The sequence below is a fragment of the Humulus lupulus genome, chromosome 5, assembly GCF_963169125.1.
Source record: "Humulus lupulus chromosome 5, drHumLupu1.1, whole genome shotgun sequence".
Lineage (NCBI taxonomy): Eukaryota > Viridiplantae > Streptophyta > Magnoliopsida > Rosales > Cannabaceae > Humulus > Humulus lupulus.
In genome coordinates, this window is record NC_084797.1 from 35357665 (window position 1) to 35374396 (window position 16732).

Here is a 16732-nt window from a genome sequence, read left to right on the forward strand (position 1 = left end):
AGGATCACACCATCTTTCGGACCGATACGGGCTTATACTGTTATAAAGTAATGCCCTTCGGACTGAAAAACGCAGGTGTGACTTACCAGCGGCTAGTCAACCACATGTTTAAGGAGCTTATCGGAGTAAACATGGAGGTATACATGGACGACATGCTGGTAAAGTCTAAGAAAGCAGAAGGACATGTGAAGGATTTACAAGAGTGCTTCGATGTATTGAACAAATACCAGATGAAGTTAAATCCCCTCAAATGTTCATTCGGAGTTGGATCAGGGAAGTTTTTGGGGTTCATTGTGAATTCAAGAGGAATCGAGGCCAACCCCGACAAGATAAAAGCCCTGATCGACATGAAATCGCCAGAAAGGATCAAAGACGTACAAAGTTTAACCGGGAGAATCGCAGCCCTAAGTAGATTTATTTCAAAGTCAACAGACAAGTGCGTCCCTTTCTTCAATCTACTTAGGGGCAATAGGAAGTTTGAATGGACATAAGACTGCGAGCATGCTTTTCAAGCCTTGAAAGCTCATATGGCACAGCCCCCTATCTTATCAAAGCCAATCAAAGGAGAAACTTTGTTTATTTACCTGGAGATTACTGAAGTTGCTGCTAGCATGGTACTAGTGCGAGAGGAAGAAGGCGTACAAAAAGCGGTCTACTATGTTAGCAAGAGGCTGATCGGAGCAGAACTGAGATATCCACCAATCGAGAGGTTAGCATACTACTTAATCCTGGCCTCTAGGAAGCTGCGCCCTTACTTTCAAGCCCATCTTATCATAGTTTTAACTGACCAGCCCCTTCGGCAAGTCCTCCAAAAACCAGAGGCGGCTGGACGATTATTAAAATGGGCAGTCGAACTAGGGCAGTTTGATATAACTTATTTATCGCGAGCAGCAGTAAAAGGACAAGTCTTGGCTGATCTTATTGCAGAGTTCACCGAACTCCCAGACAGCGAGCAGTGCAAACAACCTAGTGCGCCTGAGCCTCAAGAGAAAGCTCCTTCGTGGAAGTTATTCACGGATGGGTCGTCCAACGAATCCCACGCAGGAGCGGGAGTGATATTGATAACGCCGGAAGGGCATCGATTTCACTGCGCTATTAGATTCGACTTCACCGCGTTGAACAATGAAGCCGAATACAAAGCACTCCTCGCTGGATTGAGGATGGCGAAAGACATGAGCATAAAGACGCTTGATATTTACAGTGACTCACAGCTGGTGGTGAATCAAGTTCTAGGAGAATATCAAGCGCGAGGCTTAAAGATGGTGGCCTACTTGAATAAAACAAAAGACTTGCTAGCCCAGTTCACGGAGTACACCCTCCAGCAAATTCTGCGGGATCAGAATTCAAATGCAGATGCCTTAGCCAAACTCGCGAGCATGAAGGATGCTCACACTTTGAACATTGTGCCAGTAGAAAGACTGAGTGAGCCAAGCATACAAGCGGTTGCGACCAATATGGAAATTTGAATGGAGGATACATGGATGGCACCTTACTTGGAGTATCTGACGGACGGTGTGCTACCAACAGATAGAAACAAAGCCAGAATTCTACAAAGGCAAGCCGCTAGGTACATACTGGTCGATGGTGTTATGTACCGAAGAGGGTATTCAATGCCGCTACTCAGATGCGTTACACCAGAAAAGGCTAAGGAACTCATGAAAGAGGTGCATGAAGGCTTCTGCGGGGATCATGCTGGGGGGCAGAGTTTGGCAAAGAAGATTCTAAGGCAAGGCTACTTATGGCCAACCATGAACGAAGATTCAATGGAGTTTGTATGAAGATGCGATAAATGTCAAAGGTTCTCCAAGATTCCACGAGCATCTCCAAATGAATTGAAACAGATGCAAAGTCCGTGGCCTTTTGCGGTGTGGGGGATAGATTTGATTGGGTCCTTACCCACAGGAAAGGGTGGAGTAAAATACGTAGTTGTGGCAGTCGACTACTTCACCAAATGGGCCGAAGCTGAACCACTCGCCACCATAACAACCAAGAAAGTTCTTGACTTTGTCATCAAGAACATTGTTTGCTGCTATGGTTTGCCCTGAAAGATAGTTTCAGACAACGGAACCCAATTTGACAGCGACTTATTCACCGACTTCTGCGAAAGGCATGGAGTTATTAAAAGCTTTTCATCAGTTGCGCATCCCCAAGCAAACGGGCAGGTCGAGGCCGTGAATAAAACTCTTAAGGACACCCTGAAAAAGAGGCTTGAAGATGCTAAAGGAGCGTGGCCAGAGCAGCTGCCTGAAGTCCTCTAGTCGTATAGAACATCTCACCGAACAACGACAGGTCATACCCCATTTTCCTTGGCCTACGGATATGAGGCTATGTTACCTGTCGAGTTAGATCCCCCCTCACATCGACGTGTAACATACGACCAGGACCAGAACAACCAACTAATGATGGAGTCCCTAGACTCAATTGACAAGATACGGGAGAAGGCCCAACTTCGAGTTGCTGCGTACCACCAAAAAGTCGCCCGGTACTTTAACTCCAAAGTTAAGGAAAGAAAATTCAATGTCGGTGACTTGGTGTTACAACGAGTTTTCTTAAACACCCGCGACCCCACTGCTGGAGTACTCGGACCTAATTGGGAAGGACCTTACCAAATTGAAGAAGTCCTTCATCCGGGCACCTACAAACTTGCGCGCCTGAACAGAGATCTTGTTCCACGTTATTGGAATGGAGAACACCTGCGCAAGTATTATCAGTGAACAGTCCTTTTTAAAGGACTGGCTTGTATTAATTACTTTTTACAAGTTTTGCAAAGAGGGTTAGCCATGTTGTATGGCTAATCGCTCGTATATGTAAGATTCTATTTTAGAATCACTCGTAAAGACATGTTTAGTCCATTTTTAATACGAGATTATAAGGGACTGTGCACAGCCAGTCATTCTTGCCAACCTTTGTAAATTTTATATTTACAAGTATTTGTTCATTACATGTGTTGTTTTGCTGTATTACAAGTATTACTTTTCCACCCGAGCAGAAATGTTCGAACAGGTCATGGTCAAGGCAAGTGACCAAGGACCTAAATCACCTCGATCACTTGGGGGGCATATAAGGCACATCGATAGCAAAGCGTACCATGAGGTATGTAAACACATGAACAAAATGAGTGAAAGCATGCTAAGGTACTTAGAGTATTTTTCAAAATTTATATTTTGTTAAATCAAGCCAAAGTACTATGCTAAGTTCGGTCATACAGACAAATGTTATAGTAGATGAAAATATTATAACATTATAAAGCAATCTTTTACACCACAAGCATCACTGCTTGGATGTAACTGTTCAAATAAAAGGAAAAGTTTGATGCCCATGCAGCAAATTCAAAAAAGATATTGTCTTTACATCATGACCCGTGGGTCGTGTAATCAAAAGAAAGAAAAAATAAAGATAAAAGCTTAAGAGGCATTAGGAGTAGGAGGGTCTTTATCAGCATTCTGATTGGTCGCATCCTCAGCAACTCCTTCTTCCTCCGCGCCAGCGATGCTTGGGGAAGCAGGGATCCTTGCTCTTGCCTCCTCTTCGGCCAATTGAGCAGTGCAGCGGGCCAGCTCAGCATTTCTAACATCTTCTGAAAGATAACCGAAGTTGGCGCCCTGATTGTTTTTCCAGAAGTTGTAAAAACACCGGAGTGTCGCGTTCTTATACCTTTCCAGATCTTTGGCATTGGAAAGCTTCAGCTGCTCTACTTGGTTCTCAAGAGTAGCGATGGCCTCGTCCTTGGACTTGAGCTCCTCACCCAGTCTCTTGCATTCTCGATATTGGACTCGGCTGGACTCCTGATACTCCTCCCTCTGCTTCCTTATAGCTGCCTTCGAAGCTTTAGCCTCCGATAGCTTTGTCACCGCAGCATCCCTCTGCTGAATGACCGCCTCCAACTCCTTCACATGCCTGGCCTCTGCAGCTGAAAGGTCCTCGGCTGCTTTCACCTGGTACCTCTCGATGGCCTTTGCCCGAGCCTGGTCGATGGTGGCTTGGGTGCGGGTACGAGCGGCAGTTGCAGTCAGCAAAGCCTGTAGACAAAGGATAAAGTTAGAATCTGTTGCAAAGAGTGAAAAACTAAGGCAAAAGAGATACGAAGTGCTTACGCTGGCCATTTCATTTAGAGCCCTGTTCAGAATTTGGTCGACCCCCATAGTCTCTGCCTCAGCCATCGCCTCCTTGGAACGGTCATACCTCACGATGTGCGTAAGGCGGTCCTTTGTTGCTCGCAGGGCGCGATTCAAGAGTTTGGCCCCAAGGGTTTCATCCCGCTGAGTCTGTTCCTTGGCAGCTGCAGGTTGAGGAGTCGTCGTCGCAGGCGGAGTTTCCTTTTCAGCAGGAGCCGAAGGCTGAGCAGAAGTTTGCCCAGTTGGCACGTCCTTGGAAGGATCTTCTGTTCGACCCTTCTTGGCAGGAGGTCCCTGGCTTGTTTCGCCGTTGTGTCTCCTAGACGACTTCCGCCAAACCAGAGGAACTTCTACTTCCTCCTCAGCCTGGTATAAGTCAAAAACGTTGGGAGTGGCCATATCTGCATACAAGTAAACACATGCAAATGATAAGATAAAGGCAGATAAAAAACTCTCGATAAAACAGAAAAGAGGTCACAAAGTTAATACCTGAGCTACAACTACTGGTCGCTACACTATTGACTCTATTAGTCATACACTCACTATCTGGCATGAAGAAGTCTGGCCCTAGATTTGGAGTATATGTAAAGTTGCCCTCCCCGTCAAACAAGTGACAGGGAATTGGCAAGGTATTTAAAAGCAAAATAACTTTACCGTTCTCATCAGAGGATTCCCCCAAGTCCACAACTGGCTCTTTTGCCTTTTGTTTCCCCTTGCCTTGGGGAGCAGAAGGCCTTTCTGCAGAAGGATTGCCCGTGGGCTCCCTGATTGTAACCCCCGTCGGCCTCCTTCATGGAGGGGACGCAGGGGGTTGCTGCTCGGGAACCCCCTCGGCAGTGGCATCGGCTACCACGGGTCCTCTTGTTTCATGGCGAGGAGCCAGGAGGCCAGCTAGCCTCAGATTTTCATCAGTGACCAGAGACTTGACGCTTTTTTCTGCGTTTGTCATCCTGGCCAGTGCATTGGACCTCAACACCATGTCTGGTGTTAGGGTCGGACGTAACCATGGGCCTGAAAGACAAAATGTACTTTAAGAAAAATGAAGGGAAATTCGCTGATGAAAAGTACCGACTAGTAAAAGCAGCACTTACCTCCTCGAGCGAAGGCCAAGTTGTTGCTGGTTATGTCCGGAGTAAGGAAGTACTCCTTGCTGTACTGCCCCACGTTGGATATGTGCGTGGTGGCCCTCAGGAATGTCCGGTTTGTCTCCTGGTGACAAAGATGGAAGAAGCCTGTCCCATACTGTTGAGGGTTGGACTTGAGGTCAAAGAGATAATTGACCTCACGGGGGCTGGCCATTTTTTAAGTTTGTACAGGATATAGAGTGCGGTCAGCATTCTATATCCATTTGGAGTAATCTGGAAGGGGGCGACATCGAAATAATTAGCCACCCCCTGATAAAAAGGATGTAGAGGAATGACAGCCCCCGCCTCTATGTGGTACCGAGACCAAGCACTGTATACACCTCCGGGGAGGTTAGCCCTTTGGTCTGCAGTAGGAATTTTGAGAGTGACCCCTGTGAGAGGATACTTCCTAAGATAGTTAGAAAGCATCCGAGGAGTCACTAGGCTGGTTGGGGAGAAATACCACTCGACATCAGGCAGATTCCGATGGCGAGGGCGGGCTCTAGTTTGGATGTTAGGGTCAGGAGCAGGATTTTCTCGGCCACTGGTCGAAGGAACCCTGGCCTGTGAATCAGGCTGGGCAGGAGGGTTTGGACTATCGTCAGATTCAGGTCTTTTCTTGCCTAAGGATTTAGAGCGTGCCATTTGAGGAGGAGAAGAACGAGGTCTGGAGGAAGATCGTGAAAAAGGAATCTCGTGAATTCGGTCGGCCGGTTGTTCTTCGCCTTCGAGCAGCTGGGCGAGAAGATTGTCGTCGATGGGCCGTTCACCTCCCCACAAATCTGGCATCAAAGTCTGCAAACAGAAGAATGGGGAGGTGAGGATAGAGAATTTTTAAAGGCTTTTTAGAATAACGCTGGTCGAGTATAAAAGTCAAGCTTTTATACAGCAACATTCTAACAAAAAGCTAAATCTTTCCACACGATCAGTTTGAGAAATGGATCAGAGGGTGAAAGCAACAGGTTTTTCATAAAAGCTTTTTCAACTCCCCTTAGGGCGGGAAAAACTTATTTTTCGACTGGCCTAAAAATCGAATTTTTACTTCGATTTTACGTCCTAAAAGTACGATCCCAACTATCAAACTAACTCATAACTCTTTTCACCCACAAGACATTCTACTGACAAACATCTCAACCTAGAAGCAGATGAACTCAAACAGTCGACAAACAGAAGCATGCATTACGAAAATTTGAAGCATAAGGATTCGAAAACTTACCAGAAAGATGGTCGTGAAGATTGATAGGAGTTTTTGGAGATCGAGGTGCTCTCTGGCCGAATCTTGAAAGTGCAGATGAACGGTCTCCAGGAGAAGATAGAAGCTCTGGTTTTAGGGTTTCTGGAATGAATAATAGTGTGCGTAAAAAGAAAAAGAAAACTTCAGAGATGTTATATAAGTTTGTCTGTGGCATTAAAAAAGTGTAATCATCAGTTTCCCTTTTTCGAAGTATGGGGAAGCGAGATAGCCGTCGAATTATTACTGAGGAACCAAAAGGTCATGATTGGACAGGAGTAGGTTTTTTCCAAGAACACACGAAGGAACCTGACACATATGGCGGGGTCACCGAAGGGTCGTTTACTCAAAAGTTTATTTATTGCTCGTAATAAATAAACTTGGGGGGCAAATTTTATTCGAAAAACTGACATTGATGACGTGGCAAGTGATCCCTGGACACGTGGCTGACATCTGGAGGGACTCTGCTAGTGTATCGACCAAAAGACACATTATGAGCAGTAAGCGGTCCAGTCTTTTCTGCGACCAGTCTAGTCAATGGTTCCGCATACAGCATGATGTTCCAATAAAGATCTTTGTAAATCCCGAATTTAACTCACACAATCTCCTGAATATCCGATTATTCAGGAGAGAATATCTGTAACAATCTCGTGTAATCCCCCTTGAGCCTATAAATAGAAAAAGATAGCTCAAGGAAGAGACTTTTGGCTTTCGAATTATTTGATACTAGAGTAATTCTACTTGAAATATTGTATTGTTCTTCAGAGGTTAGTGAAACTCATTGGACCATAGTTCTTTGATCACTCCTTTGATTTCCACATCAATAACAATCTAAGTGGACGTAGGTCATTACCAGACTCTGGGGCCGAACCACTATAAAATATCGTTTTCTTATTATTTTGTCATTCGATTTCTTCCAACGCATTCATTCACATCAAGCATATTCTAACTCCGTGTCAATTGACCAAAATCTGGGTCAACATAATTTAAACAAACAAACAATTAAATAATATAACTCACAACACTTAACAATTAAATAAAAATAAAACACAAAAATTTAATAACTAATTTTTTTTTGGTGCACTACATATGTGGTGCAGGTAAAGGCAAGAGAAAGCTAGACCATCCTTGAGTTGATGAGCTTAGGTGACGATATGTACATATGCGGCCACTCGATCGCCACGACTGAGGGTTTAAAAAGGAAATATGGTTAAACCCTATTTTGCCGCTTAGGTTGGCTGGTTGTAAATATTTTATTGTAATTAACCTTTAACTTATATTTTGGGATCCCAATGTATACAGTAAACGTTTTAGTGAAACGTTGTATCTTAACCAAAATTTTTAACCTTATACTGTTAATCATACTTAGTTACACAATTATAGTCAAATGACTCGATTATTGAGTTTAGCACTGTTTAAAATGGACACCGTAACGATCCCTGGGGATTAGGGCGTTACAGCCTCTCCATTTTTATCTACAATGGAACCCCATCTTGGCGAAGCTACTGTAGTTGTTCAGGGGATGCTTCTCTGTAGGCACCTTGGCCTTCTGAATGTTAGAATCAGGATTGACTGCCTGAGAGTTTGTCAAGTTGTTCGCTGTACTAATTATGGTACCTCTGAGTTTGTGATGATCATTCATGCTATTAATACTTTGGGTAGTAAGCTTAATTATTTTACTATTAATCATTGTAATCGTGCGAACAACAATATATCACACTCCCTAGCTCAATTGGCACCAACCATGGAAACATCTAAGATTTGATGGCCATATTTACTAGTTTGTTTATGGCCTTAAGAGGCATCACACTTTGTGTGTATTTTATTGGCATATTTTGCCTAAGTGAAATTACCCTTTCACTAAGAAAATAAATAATAACTAACGTCGTTAGGGAGCTGAATCGATTATGGTTGATAAATATGTTATTCACTAAAAAAAAAATTCTTTTTTTCTAGTAATTTTAAAATAGAATAAATAACATTTTTGTCCCCCAAACAATGACAACTATATGATTGTGCCATTGAATGATTCACGATGTTAAAAATTTCTCCCGAACTATACACGTTACTGAAATATGAGACTTCTGTTAGATTTCGTCCTAGGTGTCTAACAAATAAATGATGTGGTATTTTGTCGGTTGATGTGGCAGTGCCATGTGTAGAATAATTAACAATTTTGCTCCCGAATTTTGATCACGACCAAATTGTGTCATTTTTACTAAAACTAATTTATTTTTTTCTTAAAAATAATAATTTAAAAAAATTAAGAAAGTAAACAATACTGAAAGTTTCAAATTAATTAAATAAAATTTCAAATATTCAAAAATTAAAAACCTAATTAATAATAAATAACTTTTTTTTACTTTTTATTTTCTTTTACAATATAAAATAAATATATTTTAAAATAAAAATTAACAATAAATCCAAAAACAAAGATATTTCTCCTTCATCCTCATCTTTTTAAATTAATTTTTATTTATTTATTTAAGTCATTGGTCATCCATCATCCTCTTTTATTATTATTTTTTATTTATTTTAGTATTTATTTTAAAGTTTTATTCTAAAATAGATTTATTTTATATTATAATGGAAAAAAAAGATAAAGTAAAGAAGAGTTATTTGTTATTAATTAGATTTTTAATTTTTTATGGATTTAATTAATATTTTTAAGAAAAAATTTACATAATTTAATAATGGTCAAAATTTAAAAATAAAATTAATAATTATTATATACATGACTGTCAATAGATAAAATACACGTTATCAATATATCTAGAACGAAATTTAACTAAACCTCATATTTAATATTTAAGTAAGGTGCTGTCATCCATCTTAAAATGATGTAGGTCACAGACTATAAAAGCGTGCCAAAAAGTGACAAAACCTCTCAGTTTCTCTGAAATGCAATATTGGGGTCTAATTCTATAGCCATTGTTGCCATTGCCACCATGGGAAAGCAGAAGCAACAAGTGATATCTCGTTTCTTTGCTCCCAAATCCAAAACCCCAACATCATCAACGCCTCCAAACCCTTCATCATCACTGCCTTCACCTTCTTCAAGTTTTCTCGTAGTCCCACCAACCCCACCTCCTAAAATTTCAGCCACGGTCACTTTCTCACCATCCAAACGCCTTCGTACTTCCCCAGCTTCCAGACCTCCTAAAGTCCCCAAACTCTCTCCCCACACTCATAATCCCATACCCCAACTTCCCAGTTCCTCGCTTCATCAAAAGTTTCTAGAGAAACTTCTAGAACCCACCTCCCACATCGCAGAACAGCACAAGACTTCAAGTACTCCATCATCATCAAAATCGACTGTTAAGTACACGCCATTGGAGCAACAAGTGGTGGACTTAAAGAAGAAACACCCAGATGTTCTTTTGATGGTGGAAGTCGGTTACAAGTATAGATTTTTTGGCGAAGATGCGGAAATGGCTGCGAGGGTTTTGGGGATTTATGCTCACATGGATCATAATTTTCTGACTGCGAGTGTGCCTACTTTCCGATTGAATGTTCATGTGAGAAGGCTGGTTAGTGCTGGCTTTAAGGTCGGCGTGGTTAAGCAGACCGAGACGGCGGCCATTAAGGCTCATGGCTCGAATAGCATAGGTCCATTTTGTAGAGGGCTATCGGCATTGTACACGAAGGCCACGTTGGAGGCGGCCGAGGATGTGGGAGGAAAGGAAGAAGGGTGTGGTGCAGATAGTAATTATCTGGTTTGTGCTGTGGAAAAAAGCGTTTTGGTAGAGAAAATGGATTCTAGTTTTGGAATGGAAAGTGGGATTGAGGTAAAAGTTGGGATTGTTGGGGTGGAGATATCAACTGGGGATGTTGTTTATGGTGAGTTCAATGATAATTTTATGAGGAGTGGACTTGAGGCTGTTATTCTGAGCTTGTCTCCTGCTGAATTCATTCTTGGGCAGCCACTATCAAAACAAACTGAAAAGGTAGCTTTTTGGCCTTACAGTAACTATGGAAGATTGCATTGAATTATATGTTATGTCTAGACATTTCTATTTGTGTTTATGTGATCCTTTGCTGAGGTTGAGTGGAATAATCATTGTGTGTAGTTATTGCTTGGTTATGCTGGACCTACCTCAAATATTCGTGTGGAGCGTATCTCACGAGATTGCTTCATGGATGGTGGTGCACTCGCTGAAGTTATGACTTTATATGAAAAAATGGATGACTATAATTCACTAGATGATTTAAAGCAAAACAAAGAGGTGACTGAAAAGGGAAATCGTCATTTGGCAATTGAGGCACGATATTCTTTACATTTTTCATGAACAATCTCGAATTTTTATTATTTGAATCTATTACTTTTCCGTAAATTGCCCTTTTGAAGATCTTCCACTGGTTGACCTCTGGAACATTTTATCCTTATGCATTAGTATAAAACTACATTATAGTTCTTTGTCATGTGGAAACGTTTATATATATTAGTTATCATTCAACCTTATTTTCATTTCATTTGCTATTTTTTTGTTATAATGTTTAAAGGGAATCATGAACATGCCAGATTTGGTCATCCAAGCGTTAGCCCTGACTATTCGTTATCTGAAACAATTTGGTTTTGAAAGGATATTTTGTCAAGGAGCTTCTTTTAGGCCCTTATCCAGCAACTTCGAGATGACCCTTTCTGCCAATGCACTTCAACAGTTGGAGGTATATGTTCTTTTAATTAGTTATGTTAGAAATATATATTTTTTAATTTTAATATTTCCACAGTGTTGATTGTTTGAACTGTGATTTGCTAATGGAGTTTTTGCTATATCTGTAGTAACTGCAGCAGAAATGTAGTACACTTTAATATGTATTTATCATCTCTAATTCACAACTTATTCAGTCATGGGATCTGAAACAAATTCTGTTAGTCTTATACCTAGATTTCTTCCTTTAATTCAGTTTCCCTTTCAGGTTTTGCAGAACAACAATGATGGGTCCGAATCTGGCTCTTTGTTGCAGTCCATGAATCACACTCTCACTATATTTGGTTCAAGACTTCTTAGGCACTGGGTAAGGCTCACATGTTATTGTGATTATCTTGCATGGTATAGGTTTTATTTTTCAATGTTTAATCTATTTGTGGTACAGGTAACACGCCCTTTATGTGACAGAAACTTGATTATTGCTCGCCATGATGCTGTTTCTGAAATTGGAGAATCCATGGGATCTACTCAAGCTTTTCAAGAGGATGCAGAAAATGCACAAATAAAAAAACCAGAGTTTTATCATGTACTCTCTTCGGTTTTGACAAATTTAGGAAGGGCACCTGATATTCAACGGGGAATAACACGAATTTTCCATCGGACTGCCACACCAACTGAGGTAGTGAATGGCTCCTCCTCCGGTCTTTTATTTGTATACTAATGAACATTCATTGCGGTATTGGATTATTGGTGTCAAATAATTTGTAAGAGTTGCTGAATTATTGAATGGTATAGTTCATTTCAGTTATTCAAGCAATTTTACATGCTGGAAAACAACTTCAACAACTTTACAATGAAGTAGAGGAAGAGAGTAATGAATTTCTCAAAACAACAAATGTATGTTCTGAGCTATTAAGGAAGTTGATACTGACTGCATCGTCATCCACTGTGATTAGACATGCTGCAAAATTGTTGTCTTCCCTAGACAAAGATGCTGCTGATAAACGGGACCTACAAAACTTAATCATTTCTGGTGGTCAATTTCTTGAGGTTTATACAAGAGTTTCATGTAATTTTTTAGTATTTTTGGAAGCTCTTTTTGTCTTTTTATTCGTTTCATCTACCGTGCTAGTACTGTTCATTTTCGTAGGTTGCTAGAGCCCGTAAAGAGATTCAATCGACAAAGGGGGAATTGGATTCTTTGATTACTTTGTTTCGCAAGCAGCTTAGAATGAGCAAGCTGGAATTCATGAGTGTGTCTGGGACAACACATTTGATAGAGGTATAATTCATAATCATATTCAAAATAACATACATGGCCCTTATAAATTTCATAAGCAATTATGTAATGCTTCACTATTTGATTGGTATCGACTGCAGTTATCCATTGATGTAAAGGTGCCCTTGAATTGGGTGAAGGTTAATAGTACCAAAAAAACAATCCGGTATCATCCACCTGAAGTGCTAAGTGCCTTAGATAAGCTGTCACTGGCAAATGAGGAGCTTAATATTGCTTGTCAATCTGCTTGGAATAGCTTTCTAGAGGAATTTGGTAAATATTATTCTGATTTCCAAGCCGCCGTTCAAGCACTGGCTGCTTTAGATTGTCTGCATTCACTGGCCATTCTTTCAAGAAATAAGGTATACTATGACATATTGTTTATTCTAATTCTATTCAACTTTTTCAGAGGCTTTAAGGTTGTATAATTCTGTGAGATCATCTGTTGCAGAATTATGTTCGTCCTCTACTCGTATGCGATGATGAACCTGTACAGATACATATCTCTGATGGTCACCATCCGGTATGGGTTTATGCTATTAGTTAGGCTGGACTACATGTTTTTTTCCTAAAGTCCAAAGTCTTAATTCATTTCATGTATGTTAAGTTTGCTTCTTGATTCTATTTAACTATTGCTGTTCATTGTAAATTGGCGATAAAAAATGATTTTAGTTGTTACCTTAGGCCAGTAATATGGTTTAGTGATTCTATTGCTTACTTTGGCCTATATACTTGGTTTGAAAAATGTAAATTGTTGCTAATTGTTGAGGTACCTAATAGTCAATGTGTCTACTATCAAAATGGTCCGAGTCAATAAGAATTAGCTACTTTTCCATATGTTTTGTGCTTCTGGTTAAATGCTTAGACTTTTCCAGGTGTTAGAGATTATATTACAAGACAGTTTTGTCCCAAACAACACAGACTTGCATGCAGAGAGAGAGTATTGTCAAATTGTTACTGGACCTAACATGGGTGGAAAGAGTTGCTACATTCGTCAAGTTGCTCTAATTGCTATTATGGCTCAGGTAAAATCAGAAATATACAGTTGGGCAATGCATAAATATGCATGTATGTTTAAGCTTTTGGCAGTGTATCATGCGCTTTGGTCAAAACGGCTTCATACTTTTTTTTAACCATGTCATCCCTTGTCATGTCATCAAATTTGGATTAGAATACAAACATGGACATATATATAGTGAGACATTTGGTTATAGTTTTAGTAATTTTTGAGTTCTACCGCTCTAGTACAAATATCTATGTGTATATTTCTTCATTGTGTTTCTGAAAGTCCTGTTTGAACTGATTTCAGCTGGAGTAAGATGATTCTCTTATATTTATTGCTTCACAAAAGTGTGTTCTAATTTCTTCAGGTTGGTTCCTTTGTACCAGCGTCATCAGCAAAACTGCATGTTCTTGATGGCATCTACACCCGAATGGGTGCCTCCGATAGTATCCAACAAGGGAGAAGCACCTTCCTAGAAGAACTGTCTGAGGCGTCACATATACTCCGAACTTGCACTGCACGCTCTCTGGTTATAATCGATGAGCTTGGAAGAGGCACTAGCACACACGATGGTGTGGCCATTGCTTATGCTACTTTGCATCACCTTCTGGAGCACAAAAGATGCATGGTCCTCTTCGTCACTCACTACCCTAAAATTGCTGAGATCATAACTAAATTCCCCATTTCTGTCGGGGCATACCATGTCTCATACCTTGCTTCACATAAAACTAAGGGTTCAATGGCTACTGAATCTGATCATGATGTCACCTACCTATATAAGCTTGTGCCTGGCGTTTCAGATAAGAGTTTTGGGTTAAAGGTTGCAGAGCTAGCACAGGTCTCTCTTCTCAATTAATTTCACCAACAAAACTCCATTCATGGTTTATTTATTTAATTTTACGTTTTTATCCTCACTTTAGTTTGTCATATAAATAATCTAGTTAAGCACAATGTTTTTGCAGCTACCATCTTCGTGTATCCGTCGAGCTTCTACCATGGCTACGAAATTAGAAATGGTGGTAAGCAACAGAACAGGAAGTAAGCATAGCAACTTGCAGTTGTTAGACTCAACATCATTATATGAGAAAGAAAAAGAAAAGAGGCTGAAAATGGAATCTAGGGAGTGGTTGGGTACTTACAAGCAATTCATGATGGACTTGGAAGCTTTACTATCTGTAGAAGATCAAGTAAAGAGCTTCCAACATTTGGAGGAGGCTAGAGACATTGCACAGAAATTGTTAAGCTGCAGGGATAATGATTCTCCTCTTTTAAGTAGAAATAGCACACAAGAAGCACCATTGTGAGCAGGGCTTTATAGATTCTTTCCACCCTTTTGTATATGTTTTTTCTTTGTAAATAATTAATAGAATGACCTCTGGTTTATTACAATATTTTTAAATTTGATTATAGGCTTCGGGTAATATTTTATTTTTGACCAAATTACTCCTATAAACATCTCATATACAACCACTGACCTTCCAAAAAATTGTTAAACGAGAGAGAATTGACTGAAGATAATTAGGCTTATTTGTAGCGAAAACCCTTCTTTGGCATTTGAGTCCTTATCCTTCATATTTTTGCATTTAAATTCCCATTCTCACTTGATACTTGCTTGCAGCTGTTAGAATTTACACTTATTCAGTTAGTTTTGCATGACACGTACATCCAAAAATATAAATAACAAATAGTAAAGAAAATGATTCTAAAATGAAGCATATCGCCTGAAAAGTTTGAGCTACATGTGCCAAAAGTTTTCAATCTCTTGGGCACCATGCCCAGTGGAGAGGGGAGCTCTAGACAAGCTGATGGACTGATGGTGGTAATCGTGGCAGCGGCGACATTGCGCGGTGGTGGTTAGGTGGTTTCTTCACAGAGCTCTTGCATGTATCTCTGCTGAAGTGGAGAGGCCTGGTTCAGTGGGGTCTTTATCACAATGCCATGAATGACTACCTCTTTCCTCTTCAATCTTTAATGCACGACCGTTCCATCCAAGCTATTCATATATAAATATATGTTTCTTCTTGCACAATTAGTAAATAGATTTGTTTCTTTCGTCTAAAGGTATTAATATATTATATTGTATTATATTACAACTATCTTCACCAAAAAAAATAAAATAGTGTACAGATAAAAATGTATAGTACTATATATTGACCAAGAAGAAGCAAATTAGTTTGTAAACATAAATAATATATGATTATTATTGGAACAATAGTGACATTGATTTGTGTGTATATATACAAATATGGAGGCATTTATGAAGACATGGATAGTAGCATGCAAAGAGTTGGCAATATTCATATACATATATAGATATATTTATATATATACTACTGGTTGCACAATTTTTTGATCATGTGAAGTGCAGTCATTCAAATTTAGCAAAGTGAAAAACACAGTAGTTGAGGGCATCACATCTTTTAGACAGCAAATGGTTCCATTTTTCCGTATATAAGAGTAGTAACTTCACTTTCCAAGATGTGAAAGTAACTGCTCCAGGTGATGACTACATTGTCGTAGTGCAAGACACCAACATCAAAACTAACGATGATTGCATTGCCATACTGCAAAACACACATACATACATATATATATATATATATACACCAGGTGTTCCTGCTATAAATTAGTTAGACAAACTATCGAATTAATAAACCCAACAATTTTTCACACGGATCTGCACGACTTATTATCCAAACTGTGACTTATGATCATAAATGATAGACTCTCATATCAATTAACTCGAAGGTTAATCTAGTAACTTATAATAATATTTGCCTTCAGATACGATCTATAGTACATACTATCTCTACTTCAGAAATCTCTGAAGGAAAGATTTAGAAGAACATTTTTTTTTATAATAAACACTGTGATATTTTATTGCTTAGTAATTCTCTCCCTTACACAAAGAGAGAGGATGACCTTATATAACCACGTACTCAAGCATACAAACTTATCAAACCATAGTCAAACCTAACCAACCATAGTTGGAACAAGATAAGGAATAAGATTCATTGACCAAAGCAAAAGACTAAATGACAAAAGCATAAAATATAAGTGATAAGATTCCCTGACCAAAGCAAAAGGCTAAACGACATAATATTTATTTAAAAATTGTTTCATGGTTGGCTTCGTAGTTAGAATTATATGTTGGATCCTCGTGGAGCGGGTTCCATCCTGTCAGTTCTTCTTCATCCTGATCACTGCCAGTTGGAGGATAAGCCTCATAGTCTGTATATGTCATATCCCATTATTTTCATGTGTATTGAAATAGATAAGGATCTTGCATATCTGGAGTGTCGGCATGTGAGTCTTGAGAATCTTCAAA

At 39.6% G+C, this 16732-nt stretch overlaps 1 protein-coding gene across 3 annotated transcripts; it reads left to right on the forward strand.

The window, feature by feature from the left end:
- The first annotated feature begins 9352 nt into the window (after nucleotides 1–9352).
- LOC133834745 (DNA mismatch repair protein MSH3) lies at nucleotides 9353–14832 on the forward strand. Of its 3 annotated transcripts, none has more exons than XM_062264454.1 (12): nucleotides 9353–10417; nucleotides 10541–10732; nucleotides 10974–11138; nucleotides 11379–11489; nucleotides 11568–11801; nucleotides 11918–12172; nucleotides 12273–12404; nucleotides 12503–12763; nucleotides 12853–12924; nucleotides 13277–13426; nucleotides 13772–14242; nucleotides 14367–14832. In XM_062264454.1, the coding sequence occupies exons 1-12, from the start codon at nucleotides 9419–9421 to the stop codon at nucleotides 14706–14708; spliced, it is 3384 nt and encodes a 1127-aa protein (XP_062120438.1). In that variant the 5' UTR covers nucleotides 9353–9418; the 3' UTR covers nucleotides 14709–14832. The 3 variants fall into 3 exon arrangements, with proteins under 3 accessions (XP_062120438.1, XP_062120440.1, XP_062120439.1); XM_062264456.1 differs by having other exon boundaries at nucleotides 10541–10696; XM_062264455.1 differs by having other exon boundaries at nucleotides 9354–10417; nucleotides 11391–11489.
- Nucleotides 14833–16732: the final 1900 nt, after the last annotated feature.